We start from the raw sequence: 25899 nt of genomic DNA, 5'->3' as shown, positions 1-25899 counted from the left end.
CGTGAGCCACAAGTATCAAGCCCGTGCTTAATGCCTGCGGGGCCGGAATGACAGAGCCCCTGAGCTGCAGCTACTGACGTCCGAGTGTCCTGGAGCCCGCGCTCCGAAACAGGAGAAGCCACTGCAGTGAAGTCTGAGTGGCAAGGAGAGAACAGCCCGCAGTCTCCAAGCTAGAGAAAAGCCCGGGTACCCATGAAGACCCAGACGGCCAAAAATAAGGAAAATTACTAAAAACTACATTGTGCCTGTTGTGATGAAAAATATATATGTTAAGTTATATATGATTATAAAATATGCAATATATATAACGTATAATTGTATACTGGACATATATAAAGTTATCTGTAATTATATATAAAGTATTTTTTAATATATTCATATATATAAATTATAAAATATATAGCTATATATAATTATAATAGTTATACATAAAGTCATATTAATGATAATATATAACATGATATATATTTATATATAAATTATAAAGTATACAAAGTTATCTATAATTATAAAATAAATTATGTTTAATATATATTCATATATAAATTATAAAATAGTTATCTATAATTATAATATAGTTATATATAATATATAAAGTCATACATAATGATAATATATAAAATTATATATAATTTACATACAAATTATAAAGTATATAAAGTTATCTATAATTATAATATATATGAATTATATATTTAATATATTCATATATAAAATTATAACATAGTTATACATTAATTTTATATAAGTTCAGTTCAGTCGCTCAGTCGTGTCCGACTCTTTGCGATCCCATGAATCGCAACACGCCAGGCCTCCCTGTCCATCACCAGCTCCCATAAAGTCATATATAATTCTAACATTCGGTTCAGTTCAGTGGCTCAGTCGTGTCAGACTCTTTGCGACCCCAAGAATCGCAGCCCGCCAGGCCTCCCCGTCCATCACCAACTCCCGGAGTTTACTCAAACTCATGTCCATTGCGTTGGTGATGCCATCCAACCATCTCATCCTCTGTTGTCCCCTTCTCCTCCCGCCTTCAATCTTTCCCAGCATCAGGGTCTTTTCCAATGAATCAGTTATTCACATCAGGTGGCCAAATGACTGGAGTTTCAGCTTCAACATCAGTCCTTCCAATGAATATTTAGGACTGACCTCCTTTAGGATGGACTGGTTGGATCTCCTTGCAGTCCAAGGGACTCTCAAGAGTCTTCTCAACACCACAGTTCAAAAGCATCCATTCTTTGGCTAGTATACATAATATATATATAAAATATAATATACTATATATACTATGTATAATAATATATAATACATTATAACATATGTTTTGTGTATACACACACACACACACATATATATACACCCACATATATATATACACATACATACATATATATATATAGGGTTGGCCGAAAAGTTTGTTCAAGTTCTCCATATGATGTCACGGAAAACTCAAACTTATCCAGTGAAGTTGCTCAGTCGTGTCTGATTCTTTGTGATCCCATGGACTGTAGCCTACCAGGCTCCTCCATCTATGGAATTTCCCAGGCAAGAGTACTGGAGTGGGTTGCCATTTCCTTCTCCAGGGGATCTTCCCGACCCAGGGATCGAACCCAGGTTCCCCGCAAATGTTTCAGCCAACCCAATATATATGGCATGGTCACTACATGCATGACACATGGCCAGCACTGCATGGTGGATATGAGTGATGACTCTGTAACCAGGGACGGTGAAATCTTGCAGCAACCAAGACTGACAAAAGAAGACTGAGAACAATGACTCTGAGGTCACGGGGCTCCAATTCCATTTCTAGTTTTTACCACCGGCAGAAGGCAGGATAATGTTGCCCCTGTATGCTGCATGTTTAGTCACTCAGCCGTGTCCAACTCTTTGCAACCCTACGGACTGTAGCCTGCCAGGCTCCTCTGCCCATGGAATTTTGCAGGCAAGAATACTGGAGGGGGCTGCCATTTCCTCCTCCCGAGGATCTTCCCCACCCAGGGATCAAACACGTGTCTCCTGCGTCTCCTGCATTGGCAGACGGGTTCTTTAACACAGCGCCACTTGGGAAGCTCAACAGAACTCCCGTATGTCTCCAAATGGAACCTGGGGATATGGCACCTTATATGATAAAATAAGAGTCTATTCCAGGCTCTGTGAGTGGGTCGAATACAATCTCATTTTGAGAGTCTTTCTAAGGGAAAGAGAGAGGCGGGGGTGTTGGTGTCAGAGCTGTCGTGAGAGAGGTTTCAGGATGCTACGTGATAAGCTGTGAGGATGCAGAGAGCTGCCCCAAGCCAAGGGATGCAGCTGGTCTCTGGCCACTGGAAGAGGCAAGGAAGTAGGCGTTCCTGAGAGCGTTCACAAAAGAACGCGGCTCTGCCAACGCCCTGATTTCAGCCCTTGTGGACCCATTCTGGACATCGGACCTGCAGAACCACAAGGTCATCCACTTGGGTTGCTCGGAACCACCAAAGCAGTGGTGACTTGTTAAGGCAGACCCAGGAAATGAAAATACGGGTTCTGTGCCCGTGGGCACTCGGATCAACCGTGCCGGGCTGCATGTTGCAAACACAGAAGATGTGAGTATTCCACGGGACGAGGACCCCCCAGCCTGGAAGGCAGGCGAGCACCAACAGCGGCGTTTTCATCAGAGTTAGAGTCAGTCGCTCAGTCCACTCTCTGTGACCCCGTGGGCTGCAGCCCACCAGGCTCCTCTGTCCATGGGATTCTCCAGGCCAGAATACTGGAGTGGGCTGCCATTTCCTTCTCCAGTGGGGGATCTTCCCAATCCAGGGATCGAACCTGGGTCGTCCTGCACTGCAGGCAGATTCTTTACCACTAGTGCTACCTGGGAAGCGACTCAAAAGTAACTAAGCAGAGCATGAAAGAGCTAACAGGGGGGGCTGCAGGGAGGAGCCGGGAGTGGGTCAGAATGTCCCCAGAAGACGCTCACCAAGGCCTCCCGCTCACAGATCCCGGGGAAGGCAGACAGAAATACAGCAGCCTTGGGCTCAGAGAGGCCAGGGCTACTGGGTCCCTCTGGCAGAGAACACGGGGATGGATGGAAAAACAGACACACTACTTCACCCCACCCCACCCCCCAGAGTAGTGCCTGTTTAAAACATGCTGTGCATAACTGGGGGTCAAGAACAAGCCCAGAAAATGCCTCTTGCCTGGGGGAACACGGGCTCTAAATCAACAACCTTTGCGTTGGCTAGAGAAGGAGAAAGAGGGTTAGCAGAGCAAGGCGGGGCGGGGTGGGGTGTTGTAAGGAAGATACAAGAAAAAAAAAAAGAGGTGATGGAGGCTGGATTCATTCTTCCTGAAAACGCCCAAACAGAGGAAAGAGCACAGTCTAAATTTAAAACCCTGGTCGAGTCACTGTCAAATGCGCACGTTTAACATCCTGCTGGTCCTCGGTCCTGATGGGGAATCACAAACGGATGGTGACTGAGACAGTCTTTCTGCAAAATTCCCCCACCATTCACTCTGAGACTCTTGTTAGGAAGAGCTGTCTCCAAACCCGCCTTCCATTCCCGTCTTCGTCGAATGCTGCCACCCCGCAGGTCCAGTGCCTCTGAGTGGCAGGAGCGTATGCCTGTTACTCTTTTGCCTCATCTGGGCACAGAGTTGTACGAAGTATTCCATTTGTCATTTTGTTCCCTCCTCTTAGGCATCCCCCTGCCTAGATAACACTGCTTCCCTGGGTTGAGGTGAACCAGAAGGAAGCAGAGGCTTCCCTTGTGGCCCAGCGCTAAAGAACGCACCCGTCAATGCCTCTCAAGAGTGCCCGCCCGAATTAAATGACCGAGCTAAAGCTCCAGTGTCTCAATTTCTCACAGCAGGAGGGGACAGGCATAGAGCATTGGGTATTTAAAAAAAAAAAAACTGTTATTGGAGGGTAGTTCATTTAGAATATCGTGTTAGTTTCTGATTCACACCAAAGTGATTTGTCTATACGCACATATATCTATTCTTTTTCAGATTCTTTTCCCACTTAGGGTATTACAGAGGATTGAGTCAAGTTCCTGTCCTATACAGGAGGTCCTTATTGGTATCTCTTTTATATTTAATAGTGTAATAGTGTGTATGTGGGTTTTCTAGGTGGTGCTAGTGGTAAGGAACACAGCTGCCAGTGAAGGAGACTTAAGAGATGTGGTTTTGATCCATGGGTCAGGAAGATCCCCTGGAGGAGGGCGTGGCAACCCAGTCTAGTATTCTTGCCTGGAGAATGCCGTGGACAGAGGAGGCTGGCGGGCTACAGTCCACGGGGGTCACAAAGAGTGGGACACAATTTAGCAACTAAACAACAACAAGGAAACATATGACAAGTGTAATTAACCCAAGCAGCATCTCACCCAAGATGCTCTAGCTTCCATTCTCCTCGATGCATTCATCCAAGAGACTGAAAGGCCACCAGATAGAGATGGGACAGGGCACAGAACTGCCCAGCTTCTATCAAAGTATTATCCACCGCCCAACAGGCCAAAAATAAAGAACAGTTGTCTGCTCACGTCACTGACGAAGAGGAAAGGTGAAGACCTGCGGAACACCCTTAAAATAACTGACCTGGTTTGAAAAGTTGAAGGTGACGATTGGAGCCAGACATCAAACAGCAAAATCATCTGAGCCAAGGGTTGGCACGTGTTCTCTCTCAAGAGCCGGGCCAGGGCCGGGGACAGTGGCGGGGGGCGGGGGGGGTGCTATTTCATGGAGTGTCATTGGTTTGCCCAAGTTCTCAGAAGCTAGCTTAGAAACAGCAAGGCCAGACTCCAGCAAATGAGGATGGCTTTATTTCAGGAAATCCTGGTCTACCAAATCAGCCATCAGACTGGATCTGGCTCAATTACCATAGTTCGTTGAGCATCGTTCCTTTCTTTTTTTTTTTTTAATAATTAGAATATAGTTAATTTACAATGTTGTATTAGTTTCAGGCATATGGCAAAGTGATTCAGTTATATATAATCCAGTATAAGCATTATACTTTGCAATCTCTACAAAGATCAGTCTTCCATCTACATGTTAGATCTCATTTCCCACGATCTTCTTGGAAACCTGACATCCTCATTGATTCCAACTATCCTCACTGTGCCTGTGTGCTAAAGTCGCTTCAGTTGTGTCTGACTCCATGTGACCCCATGCACTGTAGCCCACCAGGCTCTTCTGCCCATGGGATTCTCCAGGCAAGAACACTGGAGTGGGTTGCCATTTCCTTCTCCAATGCATGAAAGTGAAAAGTGAAAGTGAAGTCGTTCAGTCGTGTCTGACTCTTAGAGACCCAATGGACTGCAGCCTACCAGGCTCCTCCGTCCATGGGATTTTTCCAGGCAAGAATACTGGAGTGGGGTGCCATTGCCTTCTCCTTCAGTCGCTAAGTTGTGTCCAACTCTCTGCAACCCCATGGACTGCAGCACGCCAGGCCCCCCTGTCCTTTATTATCTCCTGGAGTTTGCTCAAACTCATGTCCATTGAGTCAGTGATGGCATCCAACCATCTTATCCTGTCATGCCCTTTCTCCTCTTGCCCTCAATCTTTCCCAGCATCAGGGTATTTCCCAATGAGTCAGCTCTTTGCATCAGGTGGCCAAAGTCTTGGAGCTTCAGCTTCAGCATCGGTCCTTCCAGTGAGCACTCAGGATTGATTTCCTTTAGGACTGACTGGTTTGATCTCCTTGCAGTCCAAGTGGGCCTCAGGAAAGTATTGCTATGAACAAAGCTAGTGGAGCTGATGGAATTCCGGCTGAAGTGGACTATTTGTCAGCATCCATTTCTGCAGACCACATTCTTCCCTGGACCACTTTCTCTCCTGGTTATCTCTCATTTTTTTCCCTGTCACTCTCTCTGTTGTCTCCTTTGTTGGATTATCTACCATCTCACCTTCTATATTCAACACATCTTCTTATTCCAAATGATCTCATATACCTCTCCATACAACCTAATATGGGTCTCTGCCCAGGAGTCCCAAGTCCTCAAGGGAACCTCTACCTATCCAATCCCACCAGCCAAAAACCATAATGATGGTTTGATGGTTGATGTCTTCTTCTCCCTCAAACCCCATATCCAATCCATTGCCACTATCAGTGGATTTTCCAACACAATCATTCTTCCGTTCCCTTCTTCAATGAGTTAAACCATTGATCCTTTGGTTTCCCTGGAATCTCCGTTGGTAAAGAATCCACCTGCAATGCAGGAGAACTGGGTTCGATCTCTGGGTCAGGAAGATTTCCCTGGAGAAGGAAAGGCTACCCACTCCGGTATTCTGGCCTGGAGAATTCCATGGACTGTATAGTCCACGGGGTCACAAAGAGTGGGACATGACTGAGCGACTTTCACTTTCACTGAAACCCAAGCTCAAGTGTTTTTTCATTTACGTATTCACTCAAAAATCATTCCTTTTTAAACATTTATTTGTATTTATTTACTTATTTATTTGACCACACCAGATCTTAGTTGCAGCATGCAACCTCTTTGGTTTCGACATGTGGGGTCTAGTTCCCTGACCAGGGATCAAACCCGAACCCCCTGCATTGGGAGCTCAGAGTCTTAGCCACTGGACCAGCAGGGAAGTCCCTCAAAAACCATTTCCTGCATGTCAGGCACTGCTCTGGGTTCTGGGGATCCAGGCGATGTGGGTAGCATGCATCTGCCAACAGCGGTTGTGCACTCTGGCAGTTACATAACCGCCAACCCTGCCCTCACCAAGGGCACTCAGGAGACAGTCTGCACACACAGCCTTTGAAATCACTGTGACGCCCTCCACAACGCTCCTACAAGGACGATCCTATCACTCCAGATCTAAAGGCAGGGAACCGAGGCTCTGCCCAGGAGTCCTAAGCCCTCAAGGAACTGAGTCTCTATCCACCCGGTCACACCAGCCAAAAGCATGAGATGTTTTGTATTACTCCTCAATTCATCCTTATCCTCACTCCTTCAGCGTTTCCTTATACCAGATTTGGGTGATATTCTTGGGCTCCCATTTTAACTACTACCCAAATGGAAATAACTGCATACATACATACATACATATATACATATATACATATGTGTGTGTATACACACACACAATTTGTTTCTTTCCATCCATTCATCCAACTATATCTATCCATCCATCTATATTTATCTATCCATTCATTGATCTATATCTGCCTATCCATCCACATCCATCTATTATCCATCTATATCTATCCATCCATCTATATCTATCTATCCATTCATTGATCTATATCTGCCTATCCATCCACCTCTATTATCTATCTATATCTATCCATCCACCTATATCTATCCATCCATCTATATCTATATATCCATTCATCGATATATATATACCTATCCATCCATATCTATTATCTATCTATATCAACCCATCTATCTATATCTATCCATCCATCTATATCTATCTCTCCATTCATTGATCTATATCTACCTATCCATCTGTATCTATCTATAATCTATCTACATCAACCCATCTGTCTATATCTATCTATCCATCCATCCACCTATATCTATTCATCCATCTATATCTATCTATCCATTCATTGATCTATATCTACCTATCTGTCCATATCTATTTATCTATCTATATCTACCCATCCATCTATATCTATCTATCCATTCATCTGTATCTACCTATCCAACCATATCTATTTACCTATTATCTATCTATATCTATCCATCCATCCATCTATATCTATCCATCCATCTATATGTATCTATTCATGCATTGATCTACATGTACTTGTCAGTCCATATCTATTTACCTATTATCTATCTATATCTACTCATTCATCTAATCCATCCATCCATCTATACGTATTCATGTATCTATAAATGTCTATCCATTCATTGATCTATATCTACCTATCCATCTATTATCCTTCCATCTATATCTACCCATTCATCTATATCTACCCATCCATCTATATCTATCCATTCATTGATCTATACCTACCTATCCATCCATATCTATCAATTATCTATCTGTATCAACCCATCTATCTATATCTATCTGTCCATACATCCACCTATATCTATCCACCCATCTATATCTATCTCTCCATTCATTGATCTATACTTACCTATCCACCCATATCTATTTATCTATTATCCATCTATCTATCTTTATCTACCCATCTATATCTATCTATCCATCCATCTATATCTATCCATCCATCTCTATCTATCCATTCATTGATCTATATCTACCTATCCATCCATATCCATTTATCTACTATCTATCTATATCGACCCATCCATCTATATCTATCCATCCAGCTATATCTATCCATTCATCAATCTATACCTACCTATCCATCCACATCTATCTATCTATTATCTATCTACCTCTATCCATCCATCCATCAATCTATCTGTATCTATCCATCCGACTATATGTGTCTATCCATGCATTGATCTATATCTACCTATCAGTCCATATCTATGTATCTATTATCTATCTATCTATATCTACCCATTCATCTAATCCATCCATCCATCTATATATACCCATCTATCTATAAATGTCTATCCACTCATCAATCTGTATCTACCTATCCATATCTATCTATTACCTTTCTATCTATATCTACCCATTGATCTATATCTATCCATCCATCCATCTATATGTATGCATCCATCCATCTATATCCATCTATGCACCCATATGTATCTATTTATCTATCTACCCACCCATCCATCCCCATCTATCCATTCTATTGGACGCATTAACGGGGATGCAGGACACCTCTCCTCGGCTATATCACACAATAGCCCTTGTTCACAATTTCATCTGCAGCAACACTGAGCTGCCTTTTCGCTCCCCAGAAGCATCTCGTTTCTGCCTGGAATGAACTTTCCACCTCTCCTCCCTGCCAGCCAACACTCCCACACATCAGCCTGCAAAAGGCCAACGTCTCCCGGGAGGTTCTCTCAATTCCCAGGTTAGGTGAACAGCCTCCGCTGGTCCCTTCTCAGCGCTTCCTGTCTAGTTTCTTATCTGACACCATGTCGTTAGAGCTCCATCTCAACAGAAGAATGTGATGCCATGATGTCTTAGAAGCTGCCCCGTGCCTAGCGTGCTGTGTGGACTCAATAAATGCACTCTTGTCAGCGGAATTTAACTGAAGGAGTGACCTGCTAAGCGGGGATAACATATGAGCTTCTTTCAAGGAGGAAAATCCCAGGGAACTCTTAGCACTCAAGTCCTGCCAGTAGCGAGACCGGCCAGCACTGCCCACTCTCAGGAAGCTGATGAAACTATTTGCCAAAATCTGAATGGGGCTTCCCTGGTGGCTCAGACAGTAAAGACTCTGCCTACAATGCAGGAAACCCAGGTTCAATCCCTGGGTGGGGAAGATCCCCTGGAGGAGGAAATAGCAACCCACTCCAGTATTCTTGCCTGGAGAATCCCCACGGACAGAGGAGCCTGGAGGGCTACAGTCCACGGACTGAATGATGAACCTGAATGTAACCACCTCCCAATAAACTACCAGAGCTTCTTGCTCTTATTTTTTTTTTCCCCAATGAAAGTATCCATTGCTCTGAAAGCTATGTGACTGTATGAGGCAAAGAGATGCCAAACTCGGTGACTTCTACCTAAGAAGCTACTCAGAAGCAGTCTGGACCAAGAAATCAGAGGCAAGGAGTCCATCAGCTCCTTGCGGAATGTGCCCTTCAACGTTCAGCAACGGCAGGAGCTTCCATCCAGGACTCAGGAAGTTTGGAAAGCCTCCTCTCTGGCACACACAGGAAAACGTGATTCTCAGCCCCCACCCCTGCCAACCCATGTTTCTGCAGATGCTATCGACAGAGTTAATCCATCCACCCCACTGGCATTTATTACCTGCCTTTAGGCAGGGTAGAAGGGAGGTGGGGGTTGACGGGGGAGCCTCCTGCTGGGTGACCTTGACTTTGGAGAGGAACAAAACCAAAGTGAGAGCCAGGAATATGATGCTCTCAATCCAAGACTTCGGGGAATTTTCAACTAGGAGGAAGGGACTGGAAACTCTAAACTCTAAGACGATCTTAGGTTATTCTGGTCCCAGCTAAGGGAGAAGACTTTAGGGGAAAGGTGAAAATGAGTTTACAAATATTATCTGTTGGGCAGGGTGGGAAGTAAAGCGAACGCTTCTGCACTGTTGGTGGGAATATAAAAGCTGGTGTAGCCACTGTGGAAAACAGCATTCAGTTCAGTTGCTCAGTTGTGTCTGACTCTTTGCGACCCCATGGACTGTAGCACGCCAGGCTCCCCTGTCCATCACCAGCTCCCGGAGCTTGCTCAAACTCATGTCCATCAAGTGGGTGATGCCATCCAACCATCTCACCCTCTGTCGACCCCTTCTCCTCCCACCTTGGAGGTTCCTTAAAAAACTAAAAATAGAGCCATCCTAGGATCCAGCAAGTCAACTCCTGGGCATACATCCAGAGAAAACTAAAGATATATGTACCCCTATGTTCATAGCAGCACTCTTCACAATAGCTAAGACATGTAAACAACCTAAATATGCACCAACAGGTCAGTGGATAAACAAAATGTGGTACATGTATACGATGGAATATTACTCAGCCATAAAAAAGAATGAGATGACGCCATTTGCACCAACTTGGATCGACCTAGAGATGACCATATTAACTGAAGTAAGCCAGACAGAGACAAACAAAATACGATATTACTTACATATGGAATTAAAAATATGGCACAAATGAACTCATTTATGAAACAGAAATGGACTCACAGACATATTAAAACAAAAACAAAAAACGAAACTTATGTTTACCAAAGAGGGAAGGTGGGGAGGAATAAATTAGGACTTTGGGGTTAACAGGCACATACTCCTACATATAAAATAGATAATCAACAAGGACCTACTATATAGGCCAGGGAACTCTACTCTAAATATTCAGTAATAATCTATAGGGAAAACCATCTGAAACAAAATAGATATACACATGTGTATAACTGAATCACGTTGCTATACATTTGAAACTAACAGAAGATTGTAAACCGACTATGTGTGTGCTCAGTTGCTTTGGCGTGGCTGACGCTTTGTGACCCCGTGGACGCTAGCCTGCCAGGCTCCTGTGTCCATGGGATTTCCCAGGCAAGAGTACTGGAGTGGGTTGCCATGCCCTCCTCCACTAATCCAATGATATTTCAGTTTTAAAAAAGAATGACTAGTAGTGACACTATCCCCTCAAACCCATAATATTAATTTTTTAAAATGCAGACTACAGCAGGATCTAGTGTTCCTCTGATCTTAAAAGGGATTGGCTGTTGAAATCTGGTAAAGTGATTCGATCACAGCCATTCTATCAAGGTAGACCAGTGAGACAGATCTGACTGGGGAATACCAGGGGATCACTGAGCTTAAACAGTATAGATCTTTCTGAGCAGTTCTGATTAAGATGTGAAATCAGTATTGTTCAGAAAAAGATGCTCTTTTGATCAATGAGTTTAAATGGCGTGATTCCCCTGTGTTTGCACAGATCACAGGAATGCATGTGACTTCACAGCTTTAGGAAACAAGCTGTCTTGACCTTGAGAAGTCATCAAAGACAAGTTCTTGACCTTTTTTTTGCCATTTCCCATAGATAAAAGAAAGTAAAATCTTTTACTTCTTTATTTTCTTTTTTTGAGAGCATGATATAGTAACCATGTTTCAGGTGAACTTGATTTCAACTAAACTTGACAAAGGGATAATGCTTTGCAATAGAGGAGCGACTACCGTATTAATATCGTGTCACACATCGACGGTATTTCTAGGAGTCAAGAAAAGCATTTCTAACACATCCAATACGTTTAACGCTGGAGAGGATGTGGACGAAACAGAACCCTCTTGCACTGTCGGTGGAACTGTAAATTGATGACAGCCACTACGCAGAAGAGTACGGAGATTCCTTAAAAAACTAGGAATTGAACCACCATACAACCCAACAGGGCCCCTACTGGACATATGCCCTGAAAAAACCATAATTGAAAGAGACGCATGTACCCCTAATGTCCTGAGAGTCCCTTGGACGGCAAGGAGATCAAACCAGTCCATCCCAAAGGAAATCACGCCTGAATATTCATCGGAAGAACTGATGCCGAAGCGTCAAGACTTTGGCCACCTGAGGCAAAGAGCTGACTCATTGGAAAAGAAGACCCTGATGCTGGGAAGAACTGAGGGCAGGAGGAGAAGAGGGCGACAGGGGATGAGACGGTTGGACGGCATCACCAGCTCAGTGGACATGAGTTTGAGCAAACCCTGGGAGACAGTGAAGGACAGGGAAGCCCGGCGTGCTGTGGCCCACAGGGTCGCAAAGAGTCGGACACGACTCAGAGGCTGAACAACAGAGTTCGCGGCAGCCCGTTTGACAACAGCTAGGACGTGGGAGCAGCCCAGATGTCCACCGACAGATGAGTGGACACAGAAACCGTGGTACTGTGGAATGTGTACTCAACTATAAGAAAAGAACGTATCTGAGTCGGTCCTAACGAGGTGGGTGAAGCTAGAGCCTACGGGGTACAGTGAAGTAAGTCAGAAAGGAAAAGATAAATATATTAACGCACGTATATGGGATCTAGAAAGATGGTACTGATGAACCTATCTGGAGAGCAGTAACAGAGAACAGGCTTGTGGACACTGTGGGGGAAGGAGAGGGTGGGATGATTTGTGAGAACAGCATAGAAACACATACAGTACGGTGTTTAAAATAGATAGGAACCTGCTCTGTGACTCGGGGACTTCAAGCCAGTGCTCTGCGTCCACCTCGACGGGTGGGATGGGGTGGGAGGGAGGTTCCAGGGGGAGGGGACGTCTGTACGCCTGTGGCTGGCTCGTGTTGATGCGTGGCAGACACCGACACAGCGTCGTAAAGCAATAATCGTCCAGGTGAAAAAGAAGACAGGGAGCGGCAGTGAGCACGCCTTGCAGACTATATGAAAACCGCAAGCCCACAGGCATCTCTCAGACCTTGGACCCTCTCTTTCTGACCCAGCCTCCCCATCCACTTGTGTTTCTGAACACTCAGCTAGCATCACGAAATCCCAGTACACCCTCCCCCTTCTCTGCTCCATCCGGCTTTCTCAGAGTCATCAGCTGGGGGTCCTCTGTCCCCAAACGGGGGCTCCGTCCCACCATGTCTATGAGTTTCTTAAATAATGTATCACCTGCTCGCCAGTTCTATTACTGTGATTTATGTACACAGCTCAGCAACAGCCGCTAAGCTGCTTTGGAACCTAAAGGACCCTCTTCGGGATGCTGGAGGTTGGGGGGGGCTAGCACATGAAATTCGGTCTGTGACTGCATCTCAAGAGAGGCTACCATCTATTGAAATAACAAAAACAACTTTCTGCACACAGCCCATAACCTCGTGGAAACAAGGAAAAAGCAACTCATCATCTAACATAACTCATCATCTAACATAGGAATATAAGCTTCCAACTTCTCCTCACTTTAAATTAAGAGCGAATACAGGAGGGCTGGCTGGATCATTTTACTAAAGAGTTCCTGGAGGGCTTTGCTGGTGGTTCAGCGGGGGCTAAGAAAACGTGCTCCCAAAGCAGGGGGCCCAGGTTTGATTCCTGGTCAGAGATGTAGATCCCCCATGCCACAACTAAGAAAGAGATCATATGAAAAAGTTAAAGTGTTGGTCGCTCAGTCGTGTCCGACTCTTTGCGACCCCATGGACTGTAGCCCACTGGGCTCCTCTGTCCGTGGGATTTCTCCAGGCAAGAATACTGGAGTGGCTTGCCATTTCCACCTCCAGGGGATCTTCCCCACCCAAGAATTGAATCCGCATCTCCAAGTCTCTGGTTTGGCAGACAGATTCTTTACCACTGAGCTACCTGGGGAAGCCCAAATACATAAATAAATATGCATATTAAAAAAAAGAACAGGACTAAGGTCCTCCAAGGTCCAGAAGAAGGTGAGTGAGGGCTGAGCCGGGGTGCCCAGAGATGATAACATGGGCACTGCCCACCCAAACACATTTCTTACCTTTGTAGATTCCGTTACTGCCTCTGTGAACTTCATCTTTGATGGTCACCTCTTCTATATGAGCTCCTTGGTCCGAGGAGAAGTAGACCAGGGTGTTATCAGTCAATTTCAACTCATCAAGGACATCCAAGATCTGCCCTGGAGGGGAGGAAAACACTCCACGTTAAAACAGCGCGAGCTTTACAAAAGAAACAGAGACCATTTGCCCTTGTGCACTCGTCTGGGAATTGGTGATGCTGAGGAGGAGAGAGTCTGAAACGCCGAGTGCTCCCGCCCATGCGGATTCTAACACGGGATGCACCATAACCAGAAGGACCAACAGTGGCTGGGCACTCGCCAGAGACAAGGAGACAGGTGAGTCACGGAATTAAGTATCATCTGTAAGCATCGTTTGAACCTCTAGGCATGGTGGGGCGATCCTCCAGGGAGACTCGACAAAGGATTCTAGAAGAACCAGGCTCACGGATCATAAGCCCTTTGGAGGAAGATGCTAGCAGACAGAGGGAAGACTATTGCAATCATCGGCTGGCCTTGGTCTTGAGGTCATGAAAAAGTATACTAGATGCCATCAATATGTGCTAAAATACGATCTTTGTTTTTCTCCTTTGAAATTACTTTACTCTGTATAAGAGACTCGAGGTTCATCCCCATTACTACAAATGACCCAATCTTGTTCCTTTTTCATGGCTGAGTAATATTCCACTGTATATATATATGCAGCATGACTTCTTAATCCATTTGCCTGGAGGAGTCAGATGAGGGGGTGGGGAGGAGGTTCAAGAGGAAGGGGATGTATGTATACAGACAGCTGACACGTTGTACAGTATAAACTAACTCATCGTTGTAAAGCAATCATTCTCCAATTAAAGAAAAAGAAGTCTACTAGCTTTCCTCATCGACTGGAAAAAAACTAAACCATCAGTGGTCCTCTTATATGAGGAAACATCTCTATACATACTTTTAGATGAAGGACCTTTCTAAGAGTTACCATAGATACCCAGGTCTAAAACTGCCCATCATGAGAAATCCATTTTCCTCACGCTTTCCTTCTTCTTGTCCTCATCTTGTTTCCCCAAACTTTATGTTCTAGACTAACCCTAACATATTGTTGTTGCTATTTAGTCGCTAAGCGGTGTCCAATTCTTTGCGACCTCATGGACTGTAACCCGCCAGGCTCCTCCGTCCATGGGATTCTCCAGGCAAGAGTACTGGAGTGGGTTGCCCTTCCCTTCTCCAGGGGATCTGCCCCACCTGGGGATCAAACCCGAGTCTCCTGCATTACAGGCAGATCCTCTCCTGTCTGAGCCAGCAGGGATGCCTAGGAGGTCGCAGACACAGAAGAAAGAGTGAAGTCTGATTCCAAAACCCAGACTCGCAAAGCCAGCACAGCTTAGCAGATGAACAGACCCGTGGATGGCATGGTATGACAGCTTCTCTGGTCATCACATTCATCCAGGAAGATGGGAAGTAAGTACAGAGCAGGGATGAAACTACATCAGACATGACTTCACTAACCGGTAGAGGTGGACCCAGGACACGTGGCACTGGACTGCACTTTTCTCTCTTTATACCTCAAATTTTTCATAAGAAAAAAAACAAAACAGAAGCGAGCTGAAGATGGAAGAATGGGCTGAAATACACCCTCTCTGATTAGGAAGCTCTTGTCTGGGCTTCCCTCATAAGTCACTTGGTAAAGAATCTGCCTGCAATGCGGGAGACCTGGGTTCGATCCCTGGGTTGGGATGAGCCCCTGGAGAAGGGAAAGGCTACCCACTCTGGCATTCTGGCCTGGAGTATCCCATGGACTGTATAGCCCATGGGGTCGCAGAGAGTCGGACACAACTGAGTGACTTTCACTCAACTCACTCATCTGCTCTCAAATCAGAAGAAAAGATGGTCAGACTAGAGGTATCTAACTTATAATTTCCACCGAGATCCCGTATAGTCCCATGAGGCTAGCTTCATTTGGTCAATGCATCCAGGTATCTATACTGTGAGGTATTAAAGGGTCTGAGTTGGTTTTCTGAGGTCTGCTAAGAGCTTTAAATGCTTCTCAGGTGGCTAAGCCATAAAGAATCTGCCTGCCAATGTATGAGACGTGGGTTCGATCCTTGGGCCGGGAAGATCCCCTGGAGAAGGAAATGGCAACCCACTCCAGTGTTCTGGCCTGGGAGAATCCCACAGACAGAGGAGCCTGGCGGACTGCAGTCCATGGGGTCGCAAACAGGCGGACACGACTTAGGAACTAAACAGCAAGCACAAAGAGTATTTAGACCTCATCTCTGCCTCTTCCATTTGCACCCAACAAGCTTACAAGAAAGCCTACAGGTTCCTTCCCTCAGTGCCCACGGTGGGGTTCAAACTGTACCAGCTCCTACCCACATGCAGGAACCCACATCCAGGAGCCAGCTTCTATCCCCCATGACGACTTATTCATCTCCTTTTTCCCATCTTCCGCAAGCCATCTTCACACTGGCCTAGCAGCTACCCTGCTCTGCCCAGAAAGTCTCATCAAGTGGGAGTTACAACCCTGTCCATATCGTCTTGGTGTGGCTCAAGGATCACTCATGTCGAAAGGGGACCCACATTTTGGGGTGAGGTCCAGTTCGTCAGTGTAGGATAATCATAACGGGAACTCTACAAGGACACGGGGCATCCTTGGCAGCAGAAGTAACAATTCAGGAGGCTTCCCTGGTGGTCCAGGGGCTAAGTGACTCAGTGGTGAAGAATCCGCCTGCAAGGCAGGAGACTCGGGTTTGATCCCTGGGTCGGGAAGGTCTCCTGGAGGAAGGAAATGGCAACCCACTGCAGGATTCTTGCCTGGAGAATCCCCATGGACAGAGGAGCCTGGCGGGCTGCAGTCCGTGGGGTCGCAAAAGAGTCGGACAGGCCTGAGCGACTAAATCACCACCACCCAGTGGCCGACACTCCACGCTCCCGATGCAGGGGGCCCGGGTTCCACCCCGGATGAGGGAACGGGAGCCCATCGGCCGCAACTGAGAGTTCAGAGGTCACAACGGGAGACCCCCACAGGCCACAGTGAACACCAGCCAACCCTGTGACCTCGCGTGCGGCAACTAAGATCCTACTCAGCCAAGTAAATAAATATTAAAAAAAAAAGACAATATCCAAATATGGGTAATCGGCCAAATAAATAAATATTAAAAAAAGACAATAACTGATTATGGGTAATCGGCCAAATAAATATTAAAAAAAGACAACAACTAAATATGGGTAATTGGCCAAATAAATATTAAAAAAAGACAATAACTGAATATGGGTAATTGGCCAAATAAATAAATTTTTTAAAATATTTTTAAAAAAAGACAATAACCGAATATGGGTAATGGGTCAAATAAATAAATATTTTTAAAAAAAGACAATAACCAAATATAAGTAATCGGCCAAATAAATAAATACTAAAAAAAGACAACAACTGAATATGGGTAAGCCTATCCAGCAGACAGATCACGCCCGCCGTGGAGTCAGGCCCTCCACCCTGGGGCTGCACCCTCACTGATTTCATCCAAATAAAGGAGGTAAAAAGCTACAGAGTCCACCCTCTGCGGAGGTGGCAGACATGATTTCCAAAGCAAAAGCAACATCTAACTCATCTGTCACCAGACATATTTTTGCTATCTGATTGCAACGGGCTAGAGGCCGTTCAATCTCTCTCAGTGCTTCATCCCGTATGATAAACATTCCTGGAAGCCGCGCCGCGGAGAGGAATGTCATCCTCAGGATCAAAGGATAAGACGTGCAGGACTGTCTCATCCAGTTGTCTCCCGTAATCAGTCACTGCCAGGCAGACATTTATTGGGCTGTGCTTTGGTTCAGCTCCGCAAACCACCTGTGCCCCCGGGGATTGGGGTGATTGGACTCTGACACTAACTTAAGGCTCATCACTTTGCGAATGCTAATTAGTTTAATGAGCTCACACAGGAAGGAGCAACAAGGCAGAGATATAACCCCCACGTACACTCTGACGGAGACGGAAATGGCAACCCACGGCGGTGCTCTTGCCTGGAGAATCCCAGGGATGGGGGAGCCTGGTGGGCTGCCGTCTATGGGGTCGCAGAGTTGGACATGACTGATGTGTCTTAGCAGCAGCAGCAGAATACACTCTGGAGGAAGAGGGCCCCTTTGGGGGCCTTTCCTGGTGGCTCGTTGGGAAAGAATCTGCTGGTCAATGCCTTGGATCCCTGGCCTGGGTCTGATCCCTGATCCAAGAAGATCCCGCATGCCGAGGGGCAACAAAGACCGTGTACCACACTACTGAGCCTGCGCCCTAAAGCCCTGGAGCTGCAACTCTTGCATCCCATGCAACCTACAGACCGTGCTCCAAAACTAGAGAAGCCACCGCAATGAGAAGCCCACACCCCACAACTCGAGGGCAGCCCCCTCTCCCTGCAACTAGAGAAAAGCCCGTGCAGCGACGGAGGAAAGAACTGCAGAGAGAATGTTTTAAAAAAATTTACAAAAAAAAAAAAAAGCAAACAACAAAAGACGAATGCCCCTTTGGGTGCATATAAAAATTTGTAAGTATTAATAAAATGACACAGATCAGCGTTTCACTTCCTTGTACTGTAACTGGTATTTGCAAAAGGGCATACAACCATGCACCTCTGTTTCAAACGAAAGTATTCTTGAATATACATATATAGAAGTACCTTAGTATAAAGAAAAATGCTATGAAGAAATATCTTTTTGAAAAATGCAGCTTCCGTGACAACAAAATATTTAAATATTTAAAAATATTTACAGCTTGTTTATTTATAGTTGACAAAACCTTGGAAATAATCACCTTGGCCATATCCCCAGGTTCCATTTGCAGACATATGATCCCAGAGACCCCTGGTTGACCGCTGCCTTTCCTCAAGGCAGCTACATCCCCCCCTGCTATCGCCGCCGCCCCTGTGTTTATGGAACACGCAGGAGGAGTGGGTGCCTGGGTGCTCAGTCATGTCTGACTCTCTGCGACCCCGTGGACTGTAGCCTGCCAGGCTCCTCGGTCCATGGGATTCTCCAGGCAAGAATACTGGAGTGGGTTGCCACGCCCTCCTCCAGGGGATCTTCCCGACCTGGGGTCTTTCTAAGGGAAAGAGAGAGGCTGTTTTCAAACCCAGACTACCCAGCTGCCGCACTCACCACACACAATCCTTCTACTAAAATATATCTCACGTCTTCCCTCATCTTCACACTCCTCCCTAGATATCTCCTCCAAACTCCAATATTTCAAACGACCATGATTTCCTTTGCCCCTATCCATTCTTTCGATCCATCGCCTAGAGTGACAACTTGATCATTTTCATGGAAAGGACCGTATGCCACTTGGCTGGGGTTAAGGATCCCAGAAAAGCTAGCTGATGCTCCCATGCATGGATACCTGAAGAAGCATCACGTTTCTGATTCTCTTTCAGTTCTTTTTCCCCCTGAAAGAGGCACCCTCGAATCTCATACTATTTAGGTCTTAAATGCCAGAATCTCATTCGAAAAGCCCATTAGCCGTTAGATGTTTCTTGACACTGATCCTATAAAGGTCTAACATATTTCTCGTCTAAAAAAATTCTGCAGTGAAATCTCCTGTGGGAACAAACGCCGCTGTATTATTCTTGCTTTCAGACCCACATGCTGCAAGTCAGAGGTCTGCAAATATTATCTTTCAGAGGTTCTCAAGGTATAATGATACCAATTTATATGGGATGATAGTTCTGAATTACCGGTGGAGGGCTGCAGGAGAGCGTATAAATGAAATGTTTTATTTCCAAAGCTTCCCCACATTCTTCCTGAAAATGAAACAAATACAGAAAACAAGCCATTTTCAAGAGCACTTTGTTATCTAACTGGAGACAGCAAGATTGAGTGTATCAGGGGAAAAAAAAAAATGAGGGCTTGCTGACGAGGGTTCGGTCATTTTAAAGCAGAAATCTGGAAGGTGTGAAAATGACGGTCCCTCCTCCCACAAGTGTGAACACAGGCTGAAAGAAGCCTCGGTTCTGGAGAGTTTGTTCCTTCCACTGATTCACGCCACAAGCAAGAGTCATGTCACATTCCGCTGTGATGAGTAAAGTGAGATAGACGGTGTTCCAGTCCTGGGGAAGAATCCTAGGTCTTGCCTGAGATGGAGGTGCCATCATGGGAGAATTAACTGTTCAGGGTCTGGCTTCCAGGTCCCAAGTCCTGGGTCCCTGGTTTACTCACTGCAGTTCTTGACCTCTGAGTGGGTGCTGAGAGCGTGCTAAGTCACGTCCAAATCTCTGTGACCTTATGGGCTGCAGCCCTCCAGACTCCTCGGTCCATGGGATTCTCCAGGCAAGAATACTGGAGTGGGTTGCCACGCCCTCCTCCAGGGGATCTTCCCGACCCGGGGATCGAACCCAGGTTTTCCTGCCTTGGCAGGTGCGTTCTTTACCGCTAGCGCCACCCGGGAAGCCCCTCTAAGTTGGAGGTCATAATATATAACGGTAGACGGTTGCCATGAGCGATGACAGAGAACTGCATCGCAAACTCTTAACCCAGGACTCTGAGTACTCAATGCAGCTGACCTCTTCTTACAGTGGAGTTAGAAGTCAGAGTCAAGCCATCAGCTTGCCTGACATCAAAACTACAACGAGGTACTACCTCCTACAGGCCACAAGGGCCATCATTAAAAAGTCTACAAATGTTAGAGGGGTTGTGGAGAAACGGGAACCCTTCAACGCCGCTGGTGGGAATGTAAGTTGGTGCAGAACAGTACGGAGGTTCCTTTAAAAACTAAAAACAGAGTTCCCGTGTGATTCTGCAATCACACGCCTGGGCATATATCCAGAGAAAACCATAATTCAAAAAACATACATGCACCCCAATGCTCACAGCAGCAATACGTGCAATAACCAAGAATGGGAAGCAACCTACAGGTCCAGGGAGACAGGAATGGATAAAGAAGAGGAGGAACACATAGAGAATGGAATATTACTCAGCCATAAAAAAAGAACAAAATAATGCCACCTGCAGCAACATGAATGGACCTCAAGCTTGCCATACTGAGTGAAGTTAAAGAAAGATCGACATCATATGATATCGCTTTACGTGGAATGCAAAAAATGATACAAATGAGTTCATCCGTAAAACAGAAATAGACTCACAGACACAGAAAACCCACTTGTAGCTACCAAAGGGTTGGGAGAAGGGATAAATTGTGAACTTGAAATTAAAAGATACACACTACTTTACATGAAGCAGATAAACCACAAGGACCTACTGTGTAGCACAGGGAACTATATTCAATATCTTGTAACCATCTGTAACAGAAAAGAAATCTGAAGAAGTTGTGTGTGTCTCTATAAAACTGAATCACTTTGCTGGATACCCGAGATGTTGTAAACCAACAATTACTTCAAAAAAAAAATTTTTTTTTTAATCAACAAGGCTTGCTAATTCAGCAAATCTGGCTTTTCTCTCGTTTCCTATAAGGTGGGTCGATTCAGGCAAAATATGGAAACAAAAATGCCGTGACGTCACTATGCACCCTTCTGGAGACACCGAGCTCTTTAAGGAAAGGGATTATCTCCTGAAGCAGACGCCCACCATGAATAATTGAGAATTTCCACCTACTCACTGTAATTCAGGGAACACAGGAAACGCTAAAAAGTTCCCCTAAAACTATTTCAGTAAGTCACTCCTGTGATCAACAGGTCAATGATGGAATGCAAATGTCCCCAAAGAGGGTAGGATCTGAAGATAAATAAGAGAGCAACTACTAATAATTCCAGCAGCTGGTGATGGCTACAACTCTCTGCAGGGCTTGCGGAAACACTAGATGTTGTTTCAGGGAGCAAGCTTCACCCTGTGGTCTGATGCACCCCTGAATCAGTTGCCTAGAGAGACAAATCATGCTGTCATTGACCCTACAAAGCCAATCCTTCATTTTCTCGGGTTCCTTCCTGTCTGAGTCCACACTGTCTCCAGGAAATTCATCCTTATCCTGGGTTGCCCCTGGTTGCTATGATTACATGGCGATTTCCTCTCTTAAGCCCATCTCTGCCCTCATCCCAGCTCTACTGTGAGACGGATCCCCTCCTCCAGCATATGTTCTCCACCACTTGGGATGCTTCCAAGGCTCTGCTTAGCCATCTTCTCCGATTAACAATAAATTCTGTGTTTCTCCCCCCCCTCCACCTCCCCAGGGTGCTGCACTCGCTGGAAATGATTTGAATGACTCCTATCAGTCCTCATTCTCAGCGAGCACACCCGTGTTTTTGCTCATGTACACAACAGCAGCATCACCATGTCTCTTCAGCGGCGTCGCATGTGTGAGTCTGGGGGGAAACCGAAGTCAACATGCCCGTGGGTCGGAGGAAGGCTCTGCAGTCAGTGTCTGTGGCCGTCGCCTCCCCGGGAGGATAAGCGTCACAGAGAACTGGTTGACCTGGGCATCGGGCGCTCAGACAAGCAGGCAGTCGTTTGTTTCAAAGGGCAGCTCTCGGAGGCACACAGGTCTCCCCACGTTTGATGTAGCTATACCTCTGTATCTGCTGGTCTTCACTGGGTTGCAGAGAAGAAAGCCTGCATCTCGTTTGCTCTGTGCAAACGGCCACCGGTTGAACTTGCCAGGGGAGGTTATCCCGGCTTTGTGATGGAGACTGACATTGCCCACTGGTCCAGGGGCTGCTTTCTATGGTCCAAGCTGGCGCAGAGCTCTAGAAAGGGATTGGCCAGAACTTCTCCAGCAATGGGAGAGAGGACCCTTACACTTCCCACCTGAGCTGGGCTGTGAGCAGTGCACGTCCAGAGGCAATGGACAGTGAACGACCAAGGAAACGAAGCTCTTCAGAAGGCTCTTTTTCTATGATGCCCTTCACACTATCCCTATTCATTTTCTTTTCAAACTTTAAACTTTTTTATTTTGCATTGTTGTTCAGTCGCTAAGTCATGTCCAACTCTTTGAAACCCCATGGACCGCAGCACGCCAGGCCTCCCTGTCCATCACCAACTCCCGGAGCTTGCTCAAACTCATGCCCATCGAGTTAGTGATGCCATCCAACCATCTCATCCTCTGTCATCCCCTTCTCCTCCCGCCCTCAATCTTTCCCAGCATTGGGGTCTTTTCCAGTGAGTCAGCTCTTCACATCAGGTGGCCAAAGTATGGGAGCATTTGGGGCACAGTCAGTTAACAATGTTGTGATAGTTTCTGGTGAACAGAGAAGGGACTCAATCACATATATATATACATACACATACATGTATCTATTCTCCCCTAAACCCTCCTTTCATCCAGGTTGTCAGATAACATTGACCTACCCATTTTTTTAATCTCAGGACTAGATTTTTTTTTCCCTTTGGCATTGGATTGGACCATCTGTAAAGCTGAGGATACAAAATGGAAAATAATGCCTCTGTTTGCAGACAGCTTTACATTAATCACAGGTTCAACTCCTCCTCACCACTCAGTAAAACCTGGACATGCTGGGACTTCCTTGGTGGTCCAGTGGCTAAGACACCACACTCCCAGTGCAGGGGGCCTGGGTTCGATTCCTGGTCAGGGAACTAGATCGCACATGCCACAGTTAAGAGTGTGCATGCCACAACCAAAGACCCTGCATGCTACAAAAGAGTTTGCATGCCTTAACAAAAGACCCTGTGTGCTACAAAATAGTTTGCATGCCACAACAAAAGATCCTGCTTGCTAAAACTAAGATCTGGTGCAGTCAAATAAATAAATATGTATTAAAAAAAAAGTGGGTACATTGACTACCATCCCACCAAGGTCCTCTCTTATGTCCAAGTGACCACCTCCAGCTCGCTGCCCGCAGTTCCTGAAATGTTCATCTAACTCTGGGGTGACACGCTGCATTCATGGGGATAGCTCAAGCTCTCAGAAGCAATTCAATTCTGTCCCTAAGATCCTGAACACCAAAGCCACGGGTAGAAGGGCTCTGCAGGAAATGTGAGGTCCAGAGTGAACATTTCAAATAGAAGAGGAAATAGTGACAGTGATGTAAAAACCCACAAGATGGTCCAAATACCTGCCTCCTTTTCCATCACGGACATTTTTTTTTTCCTCATCCATGACTTTTCTACTCAATATAATGTGGGTATATGTACATTTTCAGCAAACATGCTCCACCCAATCTGTGAAAGGGAGAACAATCATAATAGCAATAGTAATAATAAAAATAATAATAGCAGCTAGCATTGATCGAGCACTTGTTGCATTCTAGGCACTGTGCTAACTCTTTTAAATATGTGATTTCATTTCATCTGATTAATTCAACTCATTCAAGCAGGTGTTAACACATGGACACAGGAGGATGTTCTTTATGTCTGTAATGAATTTGTTACACTGTTGCTTCTGTGTTATGGTTTGGTTTCTTGGCCTGGAGGCATGTGAGATCCTAGCTCCCTGACCAGGGATTGAACTCCCACCCCGAGCAATGGAACACAAAAATCTTACCCACTGAAACCCCCCCCCCGCCAGGGGAAGTCCACATGCATGGGAATTATTGCTTTTGACTTTTTGGCAAGCGCGCATTGGGTGTCACGACTCCAAAGCAACACGTATTCAAATCTGCTCCTCACCCCTAATTTTGATCTCACCTTTCAAATACAGACCCTGGTCCTCAGCGGAATACCATGTAAACATTGCTTTCACTCCATCTCTCAGATCCTAGCTTATCTTTTCTTGCTACGCCTAGACATATTTGATGAGCAAATCACATGTGCTCATCGGAAGAGGCTGAGGGAGAAGGCAGTGTTATACAGGGCACCCCTGTGATACCCAACATGCACACCCTGTTATTTTCTGCATCTGTTTAATTTTTTCTGTTTTTTTTTTCAGTTGGAGGATAATTTGCTTTACAGGTTGTTGTACAAGTTTCTGCTGTAGAACAAAGTGAATGAGCCATATGTAAACATATACCCCCTCCCTTGTTATTCTTCCTCCCACACCCCCCATCCCAACTCTCTAGGTCATCCCAGAACCCCGAGCTGAGCTCCCGGCGTTATAAAGCAGCTTCCAGCCAGCGCTCTATTTTACGCATGGCCGTATATATACATGTCAGTGCCACTCTCTCAAATCGTCCCACCCTCTCCTTCCCCCTGCTACGTCCACAAGTCTGTTCTCTACATCTCTGTCTCTGTTCCTGCCCTGGAAATAGGCTCAGCAGTATCATTTCTCTACATTCCATATACATGTGTGTGCGTGTGAGTTAACATACAACATTTGCTCTTCTCTGGCTGACTTATTGCACTCTCTACGACAGAGTCTAGGTCCATCCACATTCCACACCTGACTCAAATTCTTTCCTTTTCATGGCTGAGTAATATGCCACTGTATATATATGTACCACAACTTCGTTATCCATTCATTTGTCTGTGGACATCTAGGTTGCCGCCATATCCGGGATACTGCAAAGAATACAGACATCTCTAGAGCGTGTGAGACAAAGTCAAGAATGCAGGGATGGATGAACTCTGTCCAGGATAAAGGAGCTGGAGGAAAACCGTTGGAGGCCATTGGTCCAAAGAGTCTTAGAGATAAGCCACAGCTGGAGAGGAGGCAAGTCTCCTTTCTCAATTAATTCAACAAACTAGAAACCTTTTCTGCTTACAGAGAAGCAGTGTAGGCTAGTGGTGCCCGGGCAGTCTTCCACAAGTCACTGAACCTCTCTAAACGTCACTTCCTCACCGGTAAGGATGATAAAAGTCTCTTAGAACACCATTGTGAGGCCTCCACTACACTATCCGTGTGAGACGTTGGATAAGTGACTGCTGCTGCTAAGTCACTTCAGTCGTGTCCGACTCTGTGTGACCCGGTAGACGGCAGCCCAGCAGGCTCCACCGTCCCTGGGATTCTCCAGGCAAGAACAGTGGAGTGGGTAGATAAGTGACTAGCATATACCAATTTTAGATTTTAGCTATTGTGAGTCAATCAACATTTACTATTC

At 45.6% G+C, this 25899-nt stretch overlaps 1 protein-coding gene across 5 annotated transcripts in view; it reads right to left on the bottom strand.

The window, feature by feature from the left end:
- The window catches only part of STS (steroid sulfatase), a 193676-nt gene that overhangs the window by 68202 nt on the left and 99575 nt on the right, over positions 1-25899 (bottom strand). For all 5 annotated transcript variants that reach the window (XM_043458338.1, XM_043458334.1, XM_043458337.1 and 2 more), the window contains exon 7: positions 13976-14113. In XM_043458338.1, the coding sequence (XP_043314273.1) occupies positions 13976-14113 (138 nt within the window). The remainder of the gene's footprint in view (positions 1-13975; positions 14114-25899) is intronic.

The sequence above is a fragment of the Cervus canadensis genome, chromosome X (genome assembly GCF_019320065.1).
Source record: "Cervus canadensis isolate Bull #8, Minnesota chromosome X, ASM1932006v1, whole genome shotgun sequence".
NCBI classification, from domain to species: Eukaryota; Metazoa; Chordata; class Mammalia; order Artiodactyla; family Cervidae; genus Cervus; species Cervus canadensis.
This window is presented reverse-complemented; position numbering and strand designations above follow the sequence as displayed.